The sequence below is a fragment of the Brachyhypopomus gauderio genome, chromosome 9, assembly GCF_052324685.1.
Source record: "Brachyhypopomus gauderio isolate BG-103 chromosome 9, BGAUD_0.2, whole genome shotgun sequence".
NCBI classification, from domain to species: Eukaryota; Metazoa; Chordata; class Actinopteri; order Gymnotiformes; family Hypopomidae; genus Brachyhypopomus; species Brachyhypopomus gauderio.
In genome coordinates, this window is record NC_135219.1 from 18,893,522 (window position 1) to 18,917,201 (window position 23,680).

General features: G+C 45.3%; 2 protein-coding genes across 2 annotated transcripts; both read right to left on the reverse strand.

Annotated features, from left to right (window-relative positions):
* Positions 1-2,564: 2,564 nt before the first annotated feature.
* LOC143522372 (uncharacterized) lies at positions 2,565-7,978 on the reverse strand. Its single transcript, XM_077016106.1, has 9 exons — positions 7,541-7,978; positions 5,842-6,015; positions 5,525-5,683; positions 4,822-4,965; positions 4,299-4,415; positions 3,589-3,723; positions 3,286-3,429; positions 3,009-3,135; positions 2,565-2,746 (listed from the first exon to the last, which is right to left on the reverse strand). Exons 1-9 carry the CDS (start codon positions 7,694-7,696, stop codon positions 2,565-2,567), a joined length of 1,338 nt encoding a protein of 445 aa, XP_076872221.1. The 5' UTR covers positions 7,697-7,978.
* An 8,958-nt stretch (positions 7,979-16,936) lies between these two features.
* LOC143522530 (uncharacterized) lies at positions 16,937-23,455 on the reverse strand. Its single transcript, XM_077016239.1, has 3 exons — positions 23,350-23,455; positions 18,635-18,697; positions 16,937-18,445 (listed from the first exon to the last, which is right to left on the reverse strand). Exons 1-3 carry the CDS (start codon positions 23,381-23,383, stop codon positions 17,091-17,093), a joined length of 1,452 nt encoding a protein of 483 aa, XP_076872354.1. The 5' UTR covers positions 23,384-23,455; the 3' UTR covers positions 16,937-17,090.
* Between the last annotated feature and the right edge of the window lie 225 nt (positions 23,456-23,680).

Consider the following 23,680-nt stretch of genomic DNA (forward strand, 5'->3'; position numbering starts at 1 on the left):
GCAGCTGCCAGAGTTCTCACTAGGAGTAAAAGAAGGTAGCACATCACTCCCATCCTTAAATCCTTACACTGGATACCCGTATGTTACAGGATAGACTTTAAGGTAATATTACTGGTCTATAAATGTCTTAATGGTGCAGGACCAGTATATTTATTGGATGTGCTCCAACAATATGAGCCGAGCAGAACTCTCAGATCATTAGGAACTGGTCAGTTAGTGCAGCCTAAGGTAAAGAGGCGGCGTTTAGCTACTACGCTGCTCAGAAATGGAACCGGTTGTCAGAGAGCATTAGAAGAACCCCAACCTTAGATACTTTTAAATCCAGACTGAAAGCCTTCATGTTTGAGCAGGCCTTCAGCTCGGTTTAATTACCTTTACTCTGTAACGGCACTTTTATCTTCATTAATTTAACTTCCTTTAAATCTACTGTTTTAATCATGCTTGCTATTTTAGATTTTATTATGTTTGTTTCTTTTTTGTTTAATTTTAATTTTTTATTTTTATCTTCTTATCTTTGCTCCCTCTTTAGATCTGCTTTTAGTTAAACTAAACTTTGTCTCTCTCCTCAGCAGAAACTTATTGCAGAGGTTGTGATTTCTCTCCTGGTACGTGTATACACAGGCGATGCCAAGATCAGGGGGCGACGCCAGGATCAGGGGATCTCACTCTACAAGGGTCGAGAGGTTTGGCGGTCAAACTCCACGGGGGGGTATACAGTGTCGTGGAAATTTTCTACTAAATGGATGAGGACTCAGACGTGGTTAAATGATTAATTTATTACAAAAATATAAATATATATATATATAGGACAAAGACAGAAACAAGACAGACATAGACATGAGAGTCTCATTCAAGCATGACAACTCTGAAGGCAGGGGGGCAGTCCCCCTGCTTATATACAATCTTAAACACAATTCAGCAGTTCTAACAGCAGGTTATCTTTAGCACAGCATGTTCCAAAACATAAGCGTCCAGCAGGCTACTTTGTCTCACATGTGTGTATCTCCTAATATGGACTTCCCTAGAGTTAGCGGAAGCAACTGATGTATCAGTTGAACACAGAGAAAGCTAAATGACCCAAGACTAGTAGCCTAGTGACTACCAGTTAACAGAGTGCTCTTACGCTCAGCACTCTCCCTGACCTGGGTCACAGTATAGCACACATGCATAATGTGAACTGAACATAAGTACATGATTACACTGAAACACACTACTTCATTATTGTAGTCCTTCTGCTTAGTCAGAATGGACATGTCCAAAATCATAAAGTTCATAATGATCTCTTATAATAACTAAACATGATCTAATCAATGATGATTAGTCAATAATCAATCATTTCTGTCACAACAGGTGGCACCATTGGTGGTTACCAGGCAGGGTAACTGAGTGATTGGGAGTTGCACCCTCGGCTGGGAGTCGAGCACCAGGTGGCCGCGCATAACTGTGGGCCGACGAGCACACAGTTCGCAGACAACCAGTGAGAGTGAAGGTCGCACTCTGTGTCAGTGTTTGTTGTATGAGAGAGCGTGGATCTTATTTACTTTTTTATTATCTTATTTACTTTACTTTTTTACATTTTATGTTATTTTATTCTATTTTTTAATGTGATTAATTTCTTTTAAATCTATTGTTTTTACATTTTTCTGTGTATTCTTTTCATTTGTAAAGCACTTTGAATGACTGTTGTGTATGAAAGGTGCTATATAAATAAACTTGCCTTGCCTTGCTCTGCCTAAGTTAAATTATTACAGCCTAGATAAAAAGGCAGAACCAGAAGGTAACATAGAGTTGGGAGCATTCTGAGACATTGGCATCCATCCACTGGACTGTCAACAAACTTGAGTGACCACGAGCAATGACAGGATAACAGCACCAGCGCCCCAGTCTACCATAAAACCCTTCGTCTAAGAACCCCTGGATCTACACCTTTATCTAAGGGGGGATATTAATTATCAAACGCTAAACTAAATAAGTGGGTTTTCAACCTAGACTTAAAGATTGTGACTGTGTCAGAGTCCCGGACGCATTTTGGATGGTTGTATGACGCCTAGGTTTTTGGCTACTGAGCCAGGTGTAATGGGATAGTCTGCGAGATTAAGCATTAGATTAGGAGAACTTCTGTTTTGTCCTCATTAAGTTGGAGGAAGTTTAGAGGCCTCAATTTTTCCTAAACTGAGCTTGTCATCATGTGGGAGTAGCGTTTCAGGCAAGCCTGCCGGTTCTCGTTTCCGAGAGTAAATATGCACTATTTACTGAAATTTTATTATTCAGAACATTCCTCTATTGTTAGAATTAATATTAGTTATACATTTTTATATATTAGATATTATATTTTATATATTATATATATATTAGACTTGCCTTTATTTAAAAATTCTGTATATTTACATATTTCAGTATAAGAATGTCTAGAAATCCAGTTTGCAATCTGCAATCTAGAAATAAACTGTACCAAAATCATACCATTGCAAGCACTGTTTTTATTATACAATAAAAAAAGAACAATAATAAAATGACAATTCTGGCATCCACATCTGAAGCTGTGGAATTGATGTGGACGGTGCTCACGGCTTGAGGGCGGGCAGTTTGAGGGCGGGCAGTTTGGTGCTAGGCGACAGGGCCGGGAGGGGCGGAGAAAGGCCTTGGCCACGAAGCTTCAGCCTCTCGATCTTGGGTCGCCGTAACTGGATCTTCTGCTCGGTCTTGTCCTCCGAGGTCAGCTGCGTAACTGCCCTCTCTGCCATTGCTGTGGTCACAGGGTGACAACGAATCAAAAAGTAAGATACTGGAAGGGGGGAGTTTTTATATAAGCAGCCTTTGACTGTTACGCTGCTAATAATACAGCCATATAAATAGCACCTTCCAGTGTTGAAAAGACATCCTTGAATTATGCCGCTAATACAAAGTATGAGAAAGTCTTAGTATGTGTAGGATGAGAGAAATGTTAGTTGTAAGAACTACATTGGTCATAACAAAACAGCTGTCTGCCCCCATTTTTTTCCACTTACTCTTGTGGTGGGTGGAGCTCTTGGACAAGGTCCCTCTGGCTTGAGTCTGGACGGCACGCGTTTGCTTCTTGACGTGATCCTGGGCCAACCGCTGCTCATTGATCTCCCTGATCAGCAAGAAGTTCTCCTGCGTGGCGAGCAAAAGCAGACGGTCACTCCTACTCAGACACAGACTACCACGTGCAGTAACTAAAATACGTCTTAGAAAGTCGTTGGAGATCATCCCATTTAAGAAACAGGACTGGGAAGCCAACACTAAAGGAGAAGTCGGCGCTACCTCCGCGAGCTTGTCATAGCGTGATTTGTGCTTTTGTTCATTTTCAGCCAGCTTCCTGGTCAGGGATGCCACCTTCTTCTCGAGATAATCCCTCTGCCTGCGGAACTCAGACTGGACGTCTGCACTGACTTTCTCCTCCTGGCACTGTAAACAAAAACCAGACATGAATGGTCTGAGCTGTGTGTGTGTGTGTGTGTGTGTGTGTGTGTGTGTGTGTGTGTGTGTGTGTGTGTGTGTGTGTGTGTGTGTGTGTGTGTGTTGTGTGTTGTGTGTTGTGTGTTGTGTGTTGTGTGTTCATCTCACCACATCAGACCCTTGAACATGATGTTCATACAGCTTGCGGACAGTTTCCTTTAACTTCTTTGGTTCTTGTAATACCCTAATGCAGTTAATGATGTCTGACTTTATCCTGCAGACCAGGGTCTCGCCGTTCTTGACCTGGAAAATCAAAGCTATTATAGGCAGGGTTTGGTCTGCATGTGTGTGTGTATGTGTGTGTATGTGTGTGTGTGTGTGTGTGTGTGTGGTGGGGGGAATTGTGAAGTACTTTCTTGCATATATAACGTATTACATCAATAAAAATAACAAAGGCAAATCTCTAAGTCTGAATTAGGAAATTAACATGGAAACAAGGCCAAACACAGAAACAGAAGCACCACTCTAACTTATTGCCCTAGGTTACCCACACACACACACACACACACACACACACATACACACACACACACACACACACACACACACACACACACACAAACACAAGCACACACACACACACATCCAGTATGGTCCAAATTAAGCCTGCAAAACATTTTTACAGCATGCAAGAGTCCCAAGCAAGATGAATGCAGGTGTGTGGCACCGGACACCTGGGTTTAACTGCGGTGTGACATCCTGGGAGGCGTGGCAGCACTCCCCCTGGGAGGCGTGGCTACACTCCCCCTGGGAGGCGTGGCTACACTCCCCCTGGGAGGCGTGGCTACACTCCCCCTGGGAGGCGTGGCTACACTCACCTTCTGCCTCTCTGTGTTCAATTCCTTTTCTTTAGCTTTCAGCATCCGCTTGAGTTCATCATTGCTCACATGTAGCTGGATGTTCTGCAACTTGTACTGCTTCAACGCAGCCGTCATCTAACAAAAACACCAAAAACAGCCTCATTAACACTTACTACTCATTAACACACCACGTCCCTCATTAACACTTACTACTCATTAATACACCACGTCCCTCATTAACACTTACTACTCATTAATACACCACGTCCCTCATTAACACTTACTACTCATTAATACACCACGTCTGCTATATTCAAATACTATGTGTAAATTTTTGCATAAATGCATGTTAATTATTTTCTGGTTCTGTGGAAGTCATATACTGTAATGGTTTCCAATAAGGTGTCTGAAGTAAGGGTGCTTGAAGATTCTCCCAAAAAGAGAATTACTTTAATTAAATGACGTTAATTAAATGCCGTGACTCTCACAGAGACCTGGACAAGATCCATTCAGTTTGTGTATAATGAAACACAGTTCCTACCTCCCGGATCTTTTTCTCCGTCTCTTTGAGGTAAATCTCTCTCGGCTCGATTTGGGTCTTCAGATGTTTAAGGTTTTCATCCAGTTCAATCTTAGTCTTCTCCAGGTCCTGGTACTTCCATTCCAAGTCCTGAATGTGTGTTTCCTGCAGGGAACAGAACCCCCTCTCATCTACTGCCCAATACAGTACACAGCTCACTTCTGAATATCTTGTGGTTAGCTTAATAAAAGACACCACATTAGTAAACCACATTTTTGTAATGCATGTACAATATGTGCTTTTTATCCTCAAAATAAATATGCCACTGATTTACATCAATAAAACTAGATTTGCATTTCCTGAAGGAAATGCTAGAGGGTTTGAAAGATTATGCCAACGGTCACATTCTTGAAATCTTAAATCTTAAACCTGGGTTACAAAAAAATCTATTGATATATTTTATATCTAAATTCTGTGATACTATCAATAACTTTCCTCTGTATACTCCGTGCGAGCTTAAATGCAACGAAATTTCATTCTGTGTACACCTGTGTACAATGAATGACCTTTGGAGGTCTGTTCGTTAAGCGCTTCCGGCTGTATTAATTGCTTTTCAAGCCCTCTAGTAACAGCCAGGTCCTCAACAAATAATGGCAAACAGTTGTGGTGCACACTAAAATGTCAGTAGCTTTGCTGGCCTTGTGGTGCCTGCACGACCCCCCACCTTGTCCTGGATGATCATGTCCTTCTCCTGGATCTCCGACTTCAGGGCCACGATGTCCTTGTCCCGTGACTGGACATCCTCCTGCAGCTTCTGCTTATACTCCATTAGTTGACTGATCTCCAGGTTCTTGTTCTTGATTTTGTTCTCCAGGTCAATAATCTGCACCATTCACATCAACAGAGAGACACAGAGGCACGTCAAGCCGTGGCTCACGCAAAGAAAGGCCAGAAATTCCCCTCGGCCTTTAAAACAAAAACGAGTGGGGATGCGTGATGGAAACAATATACGAGCGCAGGGTTGTGAAAGACGCCACCAACCTTGACCTTTCTGTATGCCGCCGTGTCCACGAGATAGTAGTGCTTCTCTTCCTCCTCGCGCAGCCTGCACTCGTACTGGGCGCGCATTTCCTCCAGCTCAAAGTTGCTTTCCGCCTCCATTTGATTTTTAGTCTCCTCAAACTCGCGCTCCTGCTGCTGCAACTTGTCACGGCACTGGGGAGAAGAGAGAAACACCCTGCTGGTACCATGGCACAAACTAAGCAGTCGGCAGTCAAGGGACCCTCCAAGTGTTACACATTTTCCTAAGGGTCTGTTCTTCTTGGAGACCTTGATCTTGAATGATCACATGACAGTACTAAACTCCGAAGTAAACATACATGCTGGACGAACCTTTCGGGACCCTCAGTGTATACGATAGTTGGATTTGTAGCCCAATGAGGGCTCTATATACCAAAGCAAACACAACCAAAGTGTATATTGTCTCTGCTGCTAATTGCTCTACGGACCACTCAGCAGAACACTTGGGGCAAAGCGGAAACACTCACTCATTACCAACACAGACTTGAAAGCACTCCTGCACAGTACAATACATTACCCAGAGCTCTCTATTCAACTAAAACCACTTAGACTAACAGATGTTTATTTTCAACACTGACACAATGTGGCACACATCTCCAAAATAAATATTACAGCGTAGCATCACCTTCATGTAGTGACTTGGACATTTTTTTCAACATTACTTAATCACATTTAAAATAGTTTTATTAGATGCAGCACAATATAACAAAAAAGATGCCTTAATTGTCAAATTTGATCAAGCCAGTCCAAATATATTCACATTTAAATTTTTTAAATGCAATTAACCTAAAACAAAAGGAAATCTTGTGATCAAGAAATGTGCTCTAGTTTCAGCACGTAGCTAGTATTTCTTTTCCGTGATCATGGTTCATCGGACCAACACGTTGTCTTGGGACCCTTAAAAAACTACCTTAAACTGTACAGACTGGGATTAAACTTCAGGAAACAATAAACAAGAATATAATGTAACCGTCCACGTATCTATTAATATCTTTTGAACAGCCCAACGATGTTTTTGAACGGTCCAAACGCGAAGTAAACGGGATGAGAGAAAGCGCTCATTCAATTACGCCATACTGTATTACCAAAACTGTGGGAAGAAGCTCCTACAAACCGATGAAAACAGCGATTTATTACAGCGCGCTTGATCACCGACCGCTTAGACAGCGAGCGGAGGAAAATGGCCGCGGCTCAATCATCATCATGCGGGGAAATCCAAGTAACTACTTCATGTGATACATTATTACATTACAGATGTCACATATCCGATTACAATAACGCACACAGCAGAGCTGCAAGCCAAACACGGAGTCTGAACGTTTTCGCAACTAGGTGGACGGTTCAAGAAAACGTGAGACGGGCCGGGTTGCCAGGTCCTACAAAAATATCCCGCCCTCCAGCAGCCTAAACTAGCCCAAAGCCAAAAGTTGTTGACGGCTGGGTGGCGAGTGTTTAAAATGGAGACAAATTAAGTATTATATCGCGATCGATTCTTTGTGTTGACTTGTAACTCCCGCGGTGGCCCAACTCAAAAGTAGCCCAAAAAACCGCACCCCGCGACCCCAGAATTTTTGGCGTGAAAACCGCGAACCTGGCAACTATAGAGACGGGAGACGGACGTGGCCGTGCGGCCGAGCCGTCGGCACCACAGCGCCCTCACCTGGTCCAACTCGTGCGTCGTCTCCTCCAGCTCGGCCTCGAACATCTGCTGCATCTCCTCCAGGGCTCGGTGCTTGCTAGCCTCCAGCTGCTGCAGCTCCTTCTCGTAGGTCTGAGACCTCACCAGCACATCCCGGAACATTGTCTTGTAGTCCATAATCAACTTAAGGTTGTTTGTTCTGAATGAACAATATCAATGAACAATATCAATGATCAATATCAATGATCAATATCAATGATCGATGTTCTTACACACGTTATGGCGCGTATATGAGTCATCTGACTAGCTAGCGAACTTATATAGGTTAATCAGTTTACAGTTACCAAGGCGATAGTTACCCTAACAACGACCTCACAAATACTCGCGTGGAATCTCTACGTAATCCCTCGTTTATCACGTGAGAGACGTTCCAATTACAACTGCTAGTTAGAGTGTGAGTTAGAGTGTGTGCAGGCATGAAAAATGATCAAAACTCTCCTGGATAAACTGCTGTAAAATCCTTAGGCCTTCATGTAGAAGCTCCATTTAAATTTTTAATGGGAGAGAATCTTGTCCTTTCTGGCACGCCGGGATATCTAATCATTTGATCAATTCGTTTTAGAGTTATGAGCATTTGTTTGGCACTAGGCACAGAAAACTGCCCCATTAGCTCCCATGTTAATTTATCAAAATCCGAATTGCCTTTTTCACAATTTACCTCTGTGTTTAACTCGTCATAAATCAGTCATTTTTGGGTCAAACCACACACAATTACATGAAAATCATCAGCAAGCGGACCTCTCTCATACAATCTCTTCGGTTAAGCGATAAGTTAAATATGTCCCGAACTACGACCGTTTGTTCGGAGGGTGCAAATCACATTAAACAAGCCTTCTTCACTCAGAATAGCAGAGATTAGTTAGAGCAGAGGTGCCCAAGCTTTTGTTAACCAAGATCTACTTTTGAAGTTGATGGCATGCCGAGATCTACCAAGTCAAACACAAGGGCCGGGCAATTAAACAAGGAACCCCAATCATAGTTCAAATGTAGTTGTTTTTTTATTTGCACAGGTGGAGAATAAGCAGTAAATCCAACAAATGAGGAAATGATCAATGCATCAAAAATAGGTTGTGAAAACAGAACAAGAATCTCACAAGAACTTCACACCATCTTTATCTTAGCCACATACACGCCAAAACTACAGAAAATAGCAGTCAAAAACTCCATAAAAGGCTGGTCAGTCAAAAAACCCAAATCTAAATAAAAAACAAGTAATTCCAAGATTAACACACACACACACACACACACACACACACACACACACACACACACACACACACACACACACACACACACACACACACACACACACCAGGGTTGCCAACTTTTTAAGATCACTTGGAGTGAGATTTGATCTTTTGGGTGGGTGGGTAAAATGGAGACACAAATTAAGTATTATATCGCGATCGATAGTTCGCCAGTGGTTGGCGAACTAGTAACTCATTGTATCATAGATATGGATCAGAGGTAAATAAACTAGATTTTTTTCAGCGTGAGAAATCGGATGTGTGTCAAATGCGTGTGTCTCACGCTCAATGCGTGAGAGTTGGCAACCCTACACACACATACACACAATAACTCTAGAAAATATAACTTCAAAGCAGGAAGGAGGAGAAGATAAGTCCAATATTTATTGGCCTCCACAAATGCTTCTTTGAAAACTCTTTAAAACATTTCTTTCGCTTTGCCAGAACTCGGCTCACACGGTAAGACTCTACCGTGGCAGTTTTACTCCTATGACCAGGTGTCGTGAACACTGCCTGCTTTGCTGCCAGCTGTCTCCTCACTCCATTTACCTTCTCAGTTCGTACAGCTGATTTCACCGGGAAATCGTTAGTATACCTCTTGTGAACTGTGAGAAAATGTTGTTCCAAATTCCCTTTCTTCGGTATGGCCACAGTAGCATTACAGATCAGACATACCGACTTTGAATAAGTAAAAAAGTAGTAATTTTCCCACTCGGGATGAAAGTGATAATTTTTAGCTTTTTTGGCTTCTGCCATTATCTCTTCGGCTGCCACCATTCTGGTTTCTTCGTGTTCGCGCTTTAGAGTCCCTGGTTACAACCTAGCAACCGTGGCAAACCATACCCAGCATTCATCAGAAAAGCAGAAAAGGTTGTGTAAATAATTAATTTTTGTATCTTATTATTATGAAAATAGATACTGGCCTCTCATGAACGATGGTTTGATTAGTGTTTTTTTTTTTTTGTCAGAGCCTTAAATACATTGGCCAGGACGATCCCCGACCCCGAAATGGCGGAGATGCTCCGCGAGGGGGCAATACGGATATGGAGGGAGCGACACCCTCCTCCTGCGTACATCGAATCCTGGCAGTGGGGTCAGCCTCTGAAGGCTGTATACATGTAACTGCTCTTTAACAAATTGTTAAATAGCCTGAGACTCCAAATCATAAAACATCCTCATCTGATCTGTACAAAATATTTCAACTAGCTTGTGCAAATGTCTTCAGTGATAACACCTGCTTGGCCCCATCAGCCAAACTTACCACCAAAACTGCGTCCATCGCTGTAGTCGTCATATCCTCCAAAGCCGCCGCCCCCACCCTGGTGGCCATAACCAGAACCTCCACCAAATCCTCCACGTCCACCACCATAACCTGGTCCACCACCATAGTTCCCACCTGAGGACATACAAAGGAATGTGTCGGTTTTAAACTTATTTGCCCAGTTTCCGAGACTTGGACATGAAAGGCTTAAATCAGTCCACTTTTCTCAATAAAGATGGACACATCAACATGACCCCAGTACTCCCTTGTGAAAATAAATGCCCTTACCATCTCCTCCAAACCCATTGTAGCCATCACCTCCATAGCTTCTGCTGCCTCCGTAGCCTCCTGTACAAAGCAGTATAGTGTTGGTTGCGTTCTTTCTGTCTGAGGAATGCAGACGTAGGGGTGGGAAACTTGCTTTCCTACCTCTTCCAAAGTGAGACTGTATCACTATCGGCTGCAGACATGCACTCTGCTTTAATGGTAGAAGAAGAGCTCCCGTCCCCATCTGCAAACATTTCTGCAGTCATATGTGACCACAGTTACCTGCCCACCTGCTTTGGTGGTCTTGTGGACAATGCCCTGGTCTACATTTCAGGGTTTGTTGTCTGAAAAATTCTGAAAAAACTGTCCTGTGAGGTGTGCCGTGCAAGCCTTGTCAAAGCTGCTGTACCCTCATCCTTTGACCAGAGCTACCACCTGCTTCAACTTAAAAACAATGGTGGTCTGATGATCCCCTCAGATGGAACAGTGAAGGTGGTCAGAGCAGCAGAGCGTGTGATACGCCAAAAATCAACAGGTGTCAGTGTGTCCTTTGTCAACCAGTTCGTTCGGGCTGAGATTGGTTCTGAAGATGTGTTTTTACTCGGGGAGCACATTGCCGAAACCCAATTCGAAATCGAGAACCATAATTTCATGCTCCTGTCATTTGTTGTCTCTGTATTTCACAATTTAAGGCTGCACCACATCGCAAAATTAACTACCCTGGAGATACAGAGTGCCAGCACATGCAAGAAATTGTGCAAAACAGTTATTTTTTCAAATAATGTATCATGAATGGAATGTTCTTGGGGAGGGGCTTATAGAATATAATGGGGTGTAACTAGGCAGAGGGGGGACGAGCCTGGGAGAGCAGGCTCGTAATGTATGTGATGACGGGATCTATGTGACTTTGCAGTCACCGATCTTTAAACTCTGATTAAGAGGACTCAATTTAATACTGTTTTATTTCTTTCCATGAACGCAGGTTGTAAATATGTATATAGCTGTAGGTGTCTCAAATAAATGTGCAAAGGAAAATTGCACAGTAGGGGGCGAGAACGAGTCCAGAGATAGTTTGTGAGGTAGAAATCAGCTCAGCTGTTCCAGAGTCTGATGCACAGTCTATCAGAGCTACAATCCCGGCAGCAGACTCATCTGGATTCTCCATGAAATCAAACATTTTGATGGTGATCCCACATTCTGGACTGAAATATTGAACAGCGAGGGGAAACATCTTCCTGTTGCTTTTATTTGATGCATCTGTGTGTAATGAGAATGGTCAGGATTTATCTGATGTTAGGGCCTTCACAACGTCACTCACTGCCTTTGGAGCAAGGACATCTTTAACCACTGCCTCTGCCTTTGTTCTCCCTAAATTTTGAATCTGAAAGAATATTTTGAAAGAATATTTTGATGTAGTTTATGTGCACAGTCAGCACTGTTGTAACTGAGGTTGTGACTGTGTGGTGCTGCGGTAACCTGGAGAGAATGAGTGAGATGACAAATTCTTAATTAAATTGAATCAGATCATTCAAACAGTTAAACAGAGGTTTAGATTTAATCTATTGACATGATTTGTTCTTTCAATAGTAGTTTCAATAGGAAACTGAATCAGTAATAACAATGATCTGTACCATATCAGTGTCAATATTTTACAAACCTTTCAATTTGCCTTAAATTCATCTTAATTTGCCTTAAATGATGCTATACAGTCATCAATGTGCCTCTTCCCACTCACATTTGCATCTCTACATAAGCTTTCGTTTCTGGGGACATGGTGGAGTGTGTAGCAGAAGACATTTTTTTGTGGGACGGGTGTGTGGCGTGACGTCTGTTGCTAGGAAACGGTGATGGCACCACCACCACGGAGGATCCACCACCATTTTGCTGGCCTTAGTATTTCCTGTTTTTTTCTTTTATGCTGAATTGTTACATTTATTGGTGATGTGTGTGTGACAGAGATGAGTATTGGACACTTGAAAATACTCTTTTGGGCCGACGCCAGTCACCATGCCAATGACAACAATTTACACAGAAGAACAATTTAGACCTGTAAGGGATAATGTCCATTTTGGTGTAGGCATATCTGGTTAGGCAGGAGGTGGCTGGCCCAGGATGGATCTCTGGAAAAGGCTTGTCTCTCCTCATCTGTGTTCCTCGAGAAAATAAAACAGGGAAAATTAGCTCTGTATAAGGACATACACAGGACAGATTAGATTATAAACATTTCTGGAGTGTGGCAGCAACTCCGGCATTAAGTCAGGTATTCATCAGTGGCCCTGTGCCTGCAGGGGGCTGCAATATGTTCTCAAGGCTACTGGCATTAAATGTTTGGCTGCAGAAAACCTGCAGGTCAAATGAACTGAACTTCATTGACAACTTCAATCTGTTTTTTGGGAAGAGAGAATTCTTCAATCGAGATGGACTGCAAACTAACAAGAGGGGTGTCAATCTCCTGTCAGAAAACTTTATTTTCTCTCTGTGTAACTTCTCTGTTTCAACTGGTGAAGAAATGTCAGCGTTAACACCCAAGGACACCGTCGCCACTACAGAGACACAACATCCTCCCCCCACAGAGGATGCGGAGTAATTAGATGGGAGCCATGTGCTGTATCAGCTGCCAGAAACACCACAACCGAATAGACAATCCACACCATCCTCCATCTCATCATCACCTCACCTGAACTTCCCAGAAACCATGGAGAAGCTTGTATCTGTAGGGACAAGACTGACACTTTCACTGTCAGCGAGTCCTCAGGTACAGCGGCAAATCACTTCAACTTCTCCCCCACAGTCCTTAATAAACAAATCTCCCCCACAACCTCAAAGTAAAAAACAAGCTCATAATCCACCAAATAGACAGCTCCGCTCGCGAGCTCATCACCAGCAGGAGCTCCACCCACCCTCCACCACCGTAAAGGAAAATTTACATCTTTTGGGTCCGTGCTGCTACAGTGTTGATATCAGCGGTACATATTTTCAAAACAAGCATGGACCCTGTGTCCCAATTATCTCTCCCATTCCAGTTCTGATCAGAAGCAGAAAGAACAAGGAGTTTAGGTCAGATACTGTGAATACATCCAACCTACAGTATGTTGGAAGTATCTCAGTCTCTGAAACAAAATGTACAGGTTATTAAGTTAGCTCTACTAAATGTCAGATCTATTACAAACAAGTCTTATCTAATTAATGATTTAACTACATCTTATGGGCTTGATTTCATGCTTTTAACAGAGACATGGTTAAATTCATATAGTGCTGATATTGTGCTAACTGAGTCGGCTCCACCAAACTTTAACTTTTTAAATGTTTCTCACAATGGCAAGAAAGGGGGAGGTGTAGCAATGCTGTTTAATGATACTTTCCAATGCAAACAGTTACCACTTGGCGATTTCACATCTTTTGAATATTTGAGTGCAATTTTAAAAGGGGTACAAAGAATATTACTAGTAACTGTCTACAGGCCTCCTGGGTACAATGCGAATTTTATTGATGATTTCACAGATATGTTATCTTTTATTTCTACTGAATTTGATCATTTTGTTATTGCTGGTGATTTTAACATTCATATTGATAATCACCATTGATAGTTATGCCAAAGAATTCTATGATGTACTTGAATCTTTTGAACTTTCTCAGCATGTGTCTGGAAGCACGCACTGCCATGGTCACACTTTGGATGTGGTTATCTCAAAGGGTCTTAACATTTCAGCCTGTATTAAGGATGTTGCATTGTCTGATCACTACTGTGTATTTTTTGAAATGTGGATTTCAATCCATAGCAATGCCAGGCAGGTTAGGTTAAAGAAAAGACAGATAAATGAAAGGACAGCTGCACTTTTTGTTACCAAAGTGTGCTCTGCACCTTGCCAACTATCAGGCTCTGTTGATACTCTGCTGGATAGTTTCAACTCAAAAACTGCCAGTATTTTGGATCAGATTGCACCAGTTAGAGTTAAAACCATGCAATGTAAGCAGAAAGCTCCATGGAGAAATGATCCTGCAGTTCAGCACCAAAAAAGAGAATGCAGAAAGGCTGAGCTCAGATGGCGTAAAACCAACCTTCACGTACAAAGATTTTCAAAGATAGGCTGCGTGATTACAATAAAATAATGTGCAAAGCTCGACAATCCTTCTTCTCTAGCATTATTAACAATAGCAAAGTGCTTTTCACTATGGTTGACAGACTAACAAACCCACCTACATATATGACCCCTGAGCTAGTTTCAATTGAGAGATGTAATGAGTTTGCAAAATTCTTTAATACTAAAATCCATAATATCAGACAAGCCATCTGTACGCCTACATCCACCAATGAGCCAATTTTCTCTCCAAAACTGGAGTTGTATAATCCAGGTTCAGAAAGTAAAAGTCCTCACCAGGATTTTGCTCAGGCTTCCTGGATTGTGTTGATTCCACTAATTTTACATGGATTGCACTAATTAAAAAAATCTATCAAGCTTGAGCAAAATCCTGGTGAGGATTTTTACTTTCTGAACCTGGATTATACAACTCTGTCCAAAACCACGCAAAATGTTCAACATGTCCCAGTTTAGTACTATTAACGAAGAAGGTTTAATTGATACAGTGAGTCATCTCAAATCATCCACTTGCAGCCTTGATAATGGTAATGACCAACCAAGTTTTTAAAGAATGTCTTTTCCGCAATATAAATGAACATTCTTCAAATAGTGTGACAGAAATGATTGATTATTGACTAATCATCATTGATTAGATCATGTTTAGTTATTATAAGAGATCATTATGAACTTTATGATTTAGGACATGTCCATTCTGACTAAGCAGAAGGACTACAATAATGAAGTAGTGTGTTTCAGTGTAATCATGTACTTATGTTCAGTTCATATTATGCATGTGTGCTATACTGTGACCCAGGTCAGGGAGAGTGCTGAGCGTAAGAGCACTCTGTTAACTGGTAGTCACTAGGCTACTAGTCTTGGGTCATTTAGCTTTCTCTGTGTTCAACTGATACATCAGTTGCTTCCGCTAACTCTAGGGAAGTCCATATTAGGAGATACACACATGTGAGACAAAGTAGCCTGCTGGACGCTTATGTTTTGGAACATGCTGTGCTAAAGATAACCTGCTGTTAGAACTGCTGAATTGTGTTTAAGATTGTATATAAGCAGGGGGACTGCCCCCCTGCCTTCAGAGTTGTCATGCTTGAATGAGACTCTCGTGTCTGTGTCTGTCTTTGTCCTATTTATATATATTTATATTTTTGTAATAAATTAATCATTTAACCACGTCTGAGTCCTCATCCATTTCCAGAAAATTTCTACGACAATAGTAAATTCTTCACTCATGTCAGGTGTATTTCCGAGTGCATTAAAAACTGCAGTTGTGAAGCCTATCTTGAAAAAGAAAACTCTAGATGCAAACTTGTTGAATAATTATAGACCAATTTTTAATCTACCCTTCAAGGTAATTATGCACTTTCTGTCCACAAATAGCTGTCTAGACCAATTTCAGTCTGGCTTCCGACCTAATCATAGTACTGAGACTGCACTCATTAGGGTTATCAATGACATTCGGGTAAATACAGACTCAGGAAACATGTCTGTTCTACTACTGCTCGATCTCAGCGCTGCCTTTGACACCATTGACCACAAAATTCTCATAGATAGACTTGAGAACTGGGTTGGACTCTCAGGAACTGTCCTAAAATGGTTCATACCTTATGGGGTAGTCTGCGAGATTAAGCACTAGATCTGGAATTTTCTGTCTTGAGGCCTTAGGGCCCAGGAGGAGAACTTCTGTCTTGTTCTCATTAAGTTGGAGGAAGTTTAGAGACATCCAGCTTTTAATATCTCTTACACAGGCCTCAATTTTTCCTAAATTGAGCTTGTCGTCATGTGGGAGTAGCGTTTCAGGCAAGCCTGCTGGTTCTCGTTTCCGAGAGTAAATATGCACTATTTACTGAAATTCGTACTATTTTATTATTTAGAACATTCCTTTATTGTTAGAATTAATATTAATTATACATTTTTATATATTAGATATTATATTTTTATATATTATATATAAATTAGACTTGCCTTTATTTATAAATTCTGTATATTTACATATTTCAGTATAAGAATGTCTAGAAATCCAGTTTGCAATCTGCAATCTAGAAATAAACTGTACCAAAATCATACCATTGCAAGCACTGTTTTTATTATACAATAAAAAAAGAACAATAATAAAAAGACAATTCTGGCGTCCACATCTGAAGCTGTGGAATTGATGTGGACGGTGCTCACGGCTTGAGAGCGGGCAGTTTGAGGGCGGGCAGTTTGGTGCTAGGCGACAGGGCCGGGAGGGGCGGAGAAAGGCCTTGGCCACGAAGCTTCAGCCTCTCGATCTTGGGTCGCCGTAACTGGATCTTCTGCTCGGTCTTGTCCTCCGAGGTCAGCTGCGTAACTGCCCTCTCTGCCATTGCTGTGGTCACAGGGTGACAACGAATCAAAAAGTAAGATACTGGAAGGGGGGAGTTTTTATATAAGCAGCCTTTGACTGTTACGCTGCTAATAATACAGCCATATAAATAGCACCTTCCAGTGTTGAAAAGACATCCTTGAATTATGCCGCTAATACAAAGTATGAGAAAGTCTTAGTATGTGTAGGATGAGAGAAATGTTAGTTGTAAGAACTACATTGGTCATAACAAAGCAGCTGTCTGCCCCCATTTTTTTCCACTTACTCTTGCGTATAGAAGGTGAAGTCACTCCTGGAGTTACTGATTCCTGGTCTTTAGGCCCATGCGGTTCATGAAGCCCATTAAAGACCAGTCATCTCTGGTAGGGGAGGTGTTGTGCTGCAGGCTCTTAAGGGGGACCCCGTTGGCTTCATTCTGCTGCAATGTGGTCAACCTCGTGGTCTCTGTCTCCTCCACCTTCTGCTGCAGTGTGGTGGACTTTGTGGTGTCTTTCTCTTCTCCCTGATTGGGAACAACAATGATGGAGCAGTCAGTGGCTGAAGTGGTCTTGCTGTGTGACTTTGGAAAGGGCCGCGTCCTGATGCGTCGGACCAACTGATTCTGGAGATTTTTTCTCAGTCTGTTCTTCAATTTTCTTGTGAAGGCCACGATCTTGGAAATATTTGGCCTACCCCGAACAGCTCGGTTTGAGAGATGCAGTTGCTTCGAGCATATTGGAAGCTCTCCTGCCGGAGAGGGTGTAGCTCTCTCCTGTGCTGTGTTTTTTTGAGTGCTCTCCTCATGCATGCCTCCCAGTCCAGGTGAGTCCTTTACCGCACAAGTTCTCCATGATGTTGGTGTCTGCAGGTTCTTGACTTTTTTGTCACCTGAGTCACCTTTACTTGGTTTGGGTCCAAGCTCATGGAAAACCTGGATGGACTGCGCCAATTGTTGAACAAGTTTCTTTCTACTTGTCTGGCTCACCTCAGTGGACCCAGCGTTTGTGGCAGCGGATGTTCCTGAGGTGACCTGTTTCCTGTTTTTTCCCTTTCCCTGGATGGTCCTGGCAACAGCCTGTTCAGCATCTGCCCTCTTTTTTTTACTCTCATTCTTATTATTGGCACCTTTCTCTTTCTTTCTCTTACTAATCTGCCTCTTCCCTGCATCTTTCCTCTCATGTTCTACTGGACTCTTACTCTCACATCTCAAATCTTCTCTGTTGTTCTCTTGGCTGCTGGCCTTCCTCTTCCTCTTGCTGTGTGCATGTGATGATTCAGGGTCTCCCACCATCACTGACGTCTTAGGGACTCCGAGTTCTGTGACGTCCTTTCCTGTGGTCCAGTCATTGTCTTTATGACCTAATCTCTTATGTTGAGGTGAATTGCAGGACCCTTCTTCCTCTATCATCTTTCTGAGTCTGGCTTCAAAGTTCCCAGGATCATACACATCAAAACTTATTTTACGCTTTGCCTGGTCTGTCCTGCTCTCCTCCTGTTTCCTGAGTGGGACAAAAGTGCTCTGTGGGCTGGGCATGGTCTGGAGCTGCTGACTCTGGCCAAAGGCTGAGTGGGGGAGTCCTCCTAGAACCATCAGGTTTGGTTGTGGGTAATTCCCATAATACGTCCACGGAGACACCAGTGGGGGAACCACACCTCCAAATGTTGGGATGTGTCCTATCCAACAGAAATACTGGCATTGTAATATTGTGTTTTCACAAATTTAAGGTGGATGCATTGTTGAATACAAACGTATATACTTTAAAACATTTACATTGAAAGTTAGCATCTTAGGATATGTGTTTCTTAGTCAGTTTTGATGTTTGTAATGCTATTATTAAGGCTTCGTAAGAAATGTTAACCTACCAGCAGCTCTGACAGGATGGACTGGAATGTTCTGGACAGGGTTACCCATGAATAGTCCATTTCCTGTTCACAAATTATATTGATTCTTAAATTATATCCAGTCATCTTACAACAGTTCTCAGGACACTTATTTTTTTTAATAGATAAGAATTACTATTTGCAGGGTTGCCAACTCTCACGCATTGAGCGTGAGACACACGCATTTAACCGTCTTCACACGCTCTCACGCCACACATCCGATTTCTCACGCTGAAAAAAAATCTAGTTTATTTACCTCTGAACAGTCCTGCACGGATCCGTTTTTTGAGACCCGCACCCACCCATATCCGCAGAGTACAGCACCCACCCACCCGCGAACCCGTGGTTCAAAGTTAAATCTGTACCCGCCCGGACCCGTTAATATTTTACCCATTACCCACCCGTACCCGTGAAAAATCACACAAATCGAAAGTATTGCTATAGAGCACTTTATTTTACAATGCGCCTCTGAAAAAACGTCAGTACAACACAAAATAAAATCTAATTGTCACGTAGGGCAACGCCCCCTCTCGTAGCTGTCACTCTGGGTTCCCTCATGTCCGTGTTTCCTGCCTGTTTGTCCCGCCCTGCTCGTTTGTCTTCGTGTTTCCTTGTTTGTTACCACGCCCAGTGTCAGTGCCATCACCTGTCCCTAGTTAGTTTCTATGTATAAAGTCCCGTCATTCCCCAGTCGTGTCATCCGTGATTTTGTCTACTTAGCGTCTTGTGCTTTGTTCTATCCTGTCCTTTGTGAGTATTGTTTCCGCTGCAAGTATTCCTGCCTGTTCCGTGTTTCCCCGTCGTGTTGGTTTATCCGCCCAAGTATGTCTGTTCGTATTTCATGTCTGGACTGCCTGCCTGTTATGACCCATGCCTGTGTTTTCGACTCTGCTTTTGGTATTCCCCGTAATAAATCTCGCTCATCTCAGCGATTGTGTCCGTCTCCTCGCTCCGTGGCGCGTGCCACGTTACATAATCACGGATCAAACGAGGACACAGCGAGAGAGCGAGACTCCGGTGAGTTTAGTCGCTGTAACGAGTTGTTGGCTGCTTCCGTGCGGTTTAACTCTCATGTGTTACAGCGCGAACGAGCCGGAGACAGGAATACCCCTGGCGCTATGGGAACAAGGAAGTCTCGTCGCAGACCAAAGAAAGCGCAGTCTCTCACTACTGGCTTTCGCGGCGAGACTCCTATTGAGCGCTGGGAGTCTGCTCCGCTTGGCGAACACCACAGGGGTGAGCAACCTGTGGTGCAAGCAGCGGGCAGACGGAACGAGCGCACAGACGAGCCGTGGCTTAACTCTCGGTTGGCTCTCAATGGCTGCTGCGAGCTCCCGACGCCTCAGAGGAGGCGGAGCCATCGCAGAGAGAGCCACCGAGGGGCGTGTGTGTCTGTGTGTTCTTCCAGGCTCAACCCGGACACTGAGGAGGAGGACCTAACACCGCTGATCCCGCCGGCTACTCCACAGGACACCCCCATGTATTTTTTGGGGGGGAGTAATAGCCACGTCGGCTTGGCGGACACGCCCCCCGATGACGTCAGTATGGTGGCTCCGCCCCCCGAGGACGTCGGCTTGGCGGCTCCGCCCCCCGAGGACGTCGGCTTGGCGGCTCCGCCCCCCGAGGACGTCGGCTTGGCGCACACGCCCCCCGAGGACGTCGGCTTGGCGCACACGCCCCCCGAGGACGTCGGCTTGGCGCACACGCCCCCCGAGGACGTCGGCTTGGCGTACACGCCCCCCGAGGACGTCGGCTTGGCGTACACGCCCCCCGAGGACGTCGGCTTGGCGTACACGCCCCCCGAGGACGTCGGCTTGGCGTACACGCCCCCCGAGGACGTCGGCTTGGCGTACACGCCCCCCGAGGACGTCGGCTTGGCGTACACGCCCCCCGAGGACGTCAGTATGGCGGCTCCGCCCCCCGAGTGCATCTCCTCACCGCCGGTTCCTGTCCCCGCTGCCCGTAGGCAGTCCGCGCCGGTTCCTGTCCCTGCGACCCAGGAGAGGTCGTCCACGCCGGTTCCTGTCCCTGCGACCCAGGAGAGGTCGTCCACGCCGGTTCCTGTCCCTGCTGCCCGTCGGCAGTCCGTGCCTGTTCCTGTCCCCACTGCCCGTAGGCAGTCCGTGCCGGTTCCTGTCCCCGCGACCCAGGAGAGGTCGTCCACGCCGGTTCCTGTCCCCGCGACCCAGGAGGGGTCGTCCACGCCGGTTCCTGTCCCCGCGACCCAGGAGGGGTCGTCCACGCCGGTTCCTGTCCCCGCGACCCAGGAGGGGTCGTCCACGCCGGTTCCTGTCCCCGCTGCCCGCCAGCGGACCCTGCCTGTTCCCGCTGCCCGCCAGCGGACCCTGCCTGTTCCCGCTGCCCGCCAGCGGACCCTGCCTGTTCCCGCTGCCCGCCAGCGGACCCTGCCTGTTCCCGCTGCCCGCCGCCCGGCTCCGCCTGTGCCCGCTGCCCGCCGCCCGGCTCCGCCTGTGCCCGCTGCCCGCCGCCCGGCTCCGCCTGTGCCCGCTGCCCGCCGCCCGGCCGCGCCTGTGCCCGCTGCCCGCCGCCCGGCCGCGCCTGTGCCCGTTGCCCGCCGCCCGGCCGCGCCTGTGCCCGCTGCCCGCCGCCCGGCCGCGCCTGTGCCCGCTGCCCGCCGCCCGGCCGCGCCTGTGCCCGCTGCCCGCCGCCCGGCCGCGCCTGTGCCCGCTGCCCGCCGCCCGGCCGCGCCTGTGCCCGCTGCCCGCCGCCCGGCCGCGCCTGTGCCCCAAGAGACTGTGCTGCCCCCTGTTGGGCATGGACTTTGTGTTCCCCCTGCTCCGCCATGTACCTCCTATGTTCCGTTGGCCGTGTTCCCCTTGCTCCCTGGTCCCGTCCCTGGTTTTGTTTTGGTCCCTGTCCCCGTGGTTGTGTCTGTTCGTGTCCATGTTCCTGTTCCTGTGTCTGTTTCCTGTGGTGTCGTCTCTGTCCCCGTCCCCGTGTCTGTTCCCCAAGTTGTTACCCGCCTTGTTCCTGTCCCCGTCACCATCGTCCAGGCCGTGTTTGCCTCAGTGTTTACCTCTGCCCTGTCCCCTGGCCCCGCTCCGGTGTCTGTCCCCAGTCCTGTCCGGTCCAGTCCTGCTCCTGTGCCTCGCCCTGGCCCTGTCCTGCCCCCCTGTGTCCCGTGTCATGCCGTGTCCCGGCCCAGCTCTTGGCCTGTCTCCCTGTCTCCGGTCCCTGCCGTGTCCCAGGTCCCCCGTCCTATTTTGTCTGGTCCTGTCCCTCCGGTCTGTCCTGTGTCCGCTGTCCCTGTCCTGTCTGCCCTTGCGTGCCCCGGAGTGGCACGCTTTGAGGGGGGGTTCTGTCACGTAGGGCAACGCCCCCTCTCGTAGCTGTCACTCTGGGTTCCCTCATGTCCGTGTTTCCTGCCTGTTTGTCCCGCCCTGCTCGTTTGTCTTCGTGTTTCCTTGTTTGTTACCACGCCCAGTGTCAGTGCCATCACCTGTCCCTAGTTAGTTTCTATGTATAAAGTCCCGTCATTCCCCAGTCGTGTCATCCGTGATTTTGTCTACTTAGCGTCTTGTGCTTTGTTCTATCCTGTCCTTTGTGAGTATTGTTTCCGCTGCAAGTATTCCTGCCTGTTCCGTGTTTCCCCGTCGTGTTGGTTTATCCGCCCAAGTATGTCTGTTCGTATTTCATGTCTGGACTGCCTGCCTGTTATGACCCATGCCTGTGTTTTCGACTCTGCTTTTGGTATTCCCCGTAATAAATCTCGCTCATCTCAGCGATTGTGTCCGTCTCCTCGCTCCGTGGCGCGTGCCACGTTACACTAATGTTGCGGTGCAGGAACAGTAGGCTATTCCTATCTAAAAGTAGCAACTGGTAAAACGCAAGAAAATGTATGTAGCCAACCGGTGCCATAACACAATGCAAAACGAGAGGGAACAAATGCCAGTATAACAACTAAATAAAATCGCATAGGTTCACAGTGGTAGTAGTTTCCTATCTGCTGTGGTGGGAGCAGCACGCTAAGTTCTCTCTCCTCATTTTTCTTTGTTCTAGCACGGCCACCCATTTAGCTTTGAAACCACCAAGCAAGCTACAATAAATGCCCGGTACTGCGTTATAACCAGCCTCTGCTCATGTTTCCGCTGGAAAAGAACCGAAGTTTGGGTATTACCCCAGAACGGGTGAAGAGTAAAGTTCAGCCCGCTCTGGCCAACGGAGCTACGGTATAAGTAAGCTCCCCTGAGCTTCGCCACCACCATCGGGAGGCGCTAATCAGGCAAAAGGTAACACTATGTTCATTACGTAGCAAATAAAAGCCTACTAAAAATGACCACATATTCATGTGCTACCCACCCGTATTTAACTTACCCGCCCGCATACCCACCCGTAAAATTGCGGTATGTGTAAAACCCACCCGTTTCAGCATATTACCCGACCCGGTGCAGGACTCTACCTCTGATCCATATGATTCAATGAGTTACTAGTTCGCTCTGGCACCAACCACTGGCGATCGATCGCGATATAATACTTAATTTGTATCCGTTTTACACCCCGCCCGGTGACAATTTAACCCGCCACCCGTCAACAACTTACGTTCGCAACCCCGTCAATAATTTACACTCGACCCCCCCTCCAAGTTCAAATCTCACTCCAAGTGAAGTTCAGAAGTTGGCAACCCTGTATTTGTCATTTTACAAAAGAAGAATACGTGAAATGGAGTCTCACTATACCTGTGTACAAAAGGTGGTTGTCATCAAAACTCATATCGAAAACACAATCTTAATCAAAAGTACAAACTTTTGAGGTGAGAAAGTTCTGTTTGTAGATATACACGTGTGAATAACATTTATATGGCGCGTTTTTGACGCAACAATTGATTTCGAACTAAATGTAGGCTTACTGTTGTCATAGTAATTTATCAACAGAACAGTGCTCAAGTGTTCTATTGATTAATTACCATGGCAACAGTAAGCCTACATTTAGTTCGAAATCATTTTTTGTTACAAAATAAATGAAGAAAATTCAAGACATTCATAATGAATATGCTTTAATACGGACTGT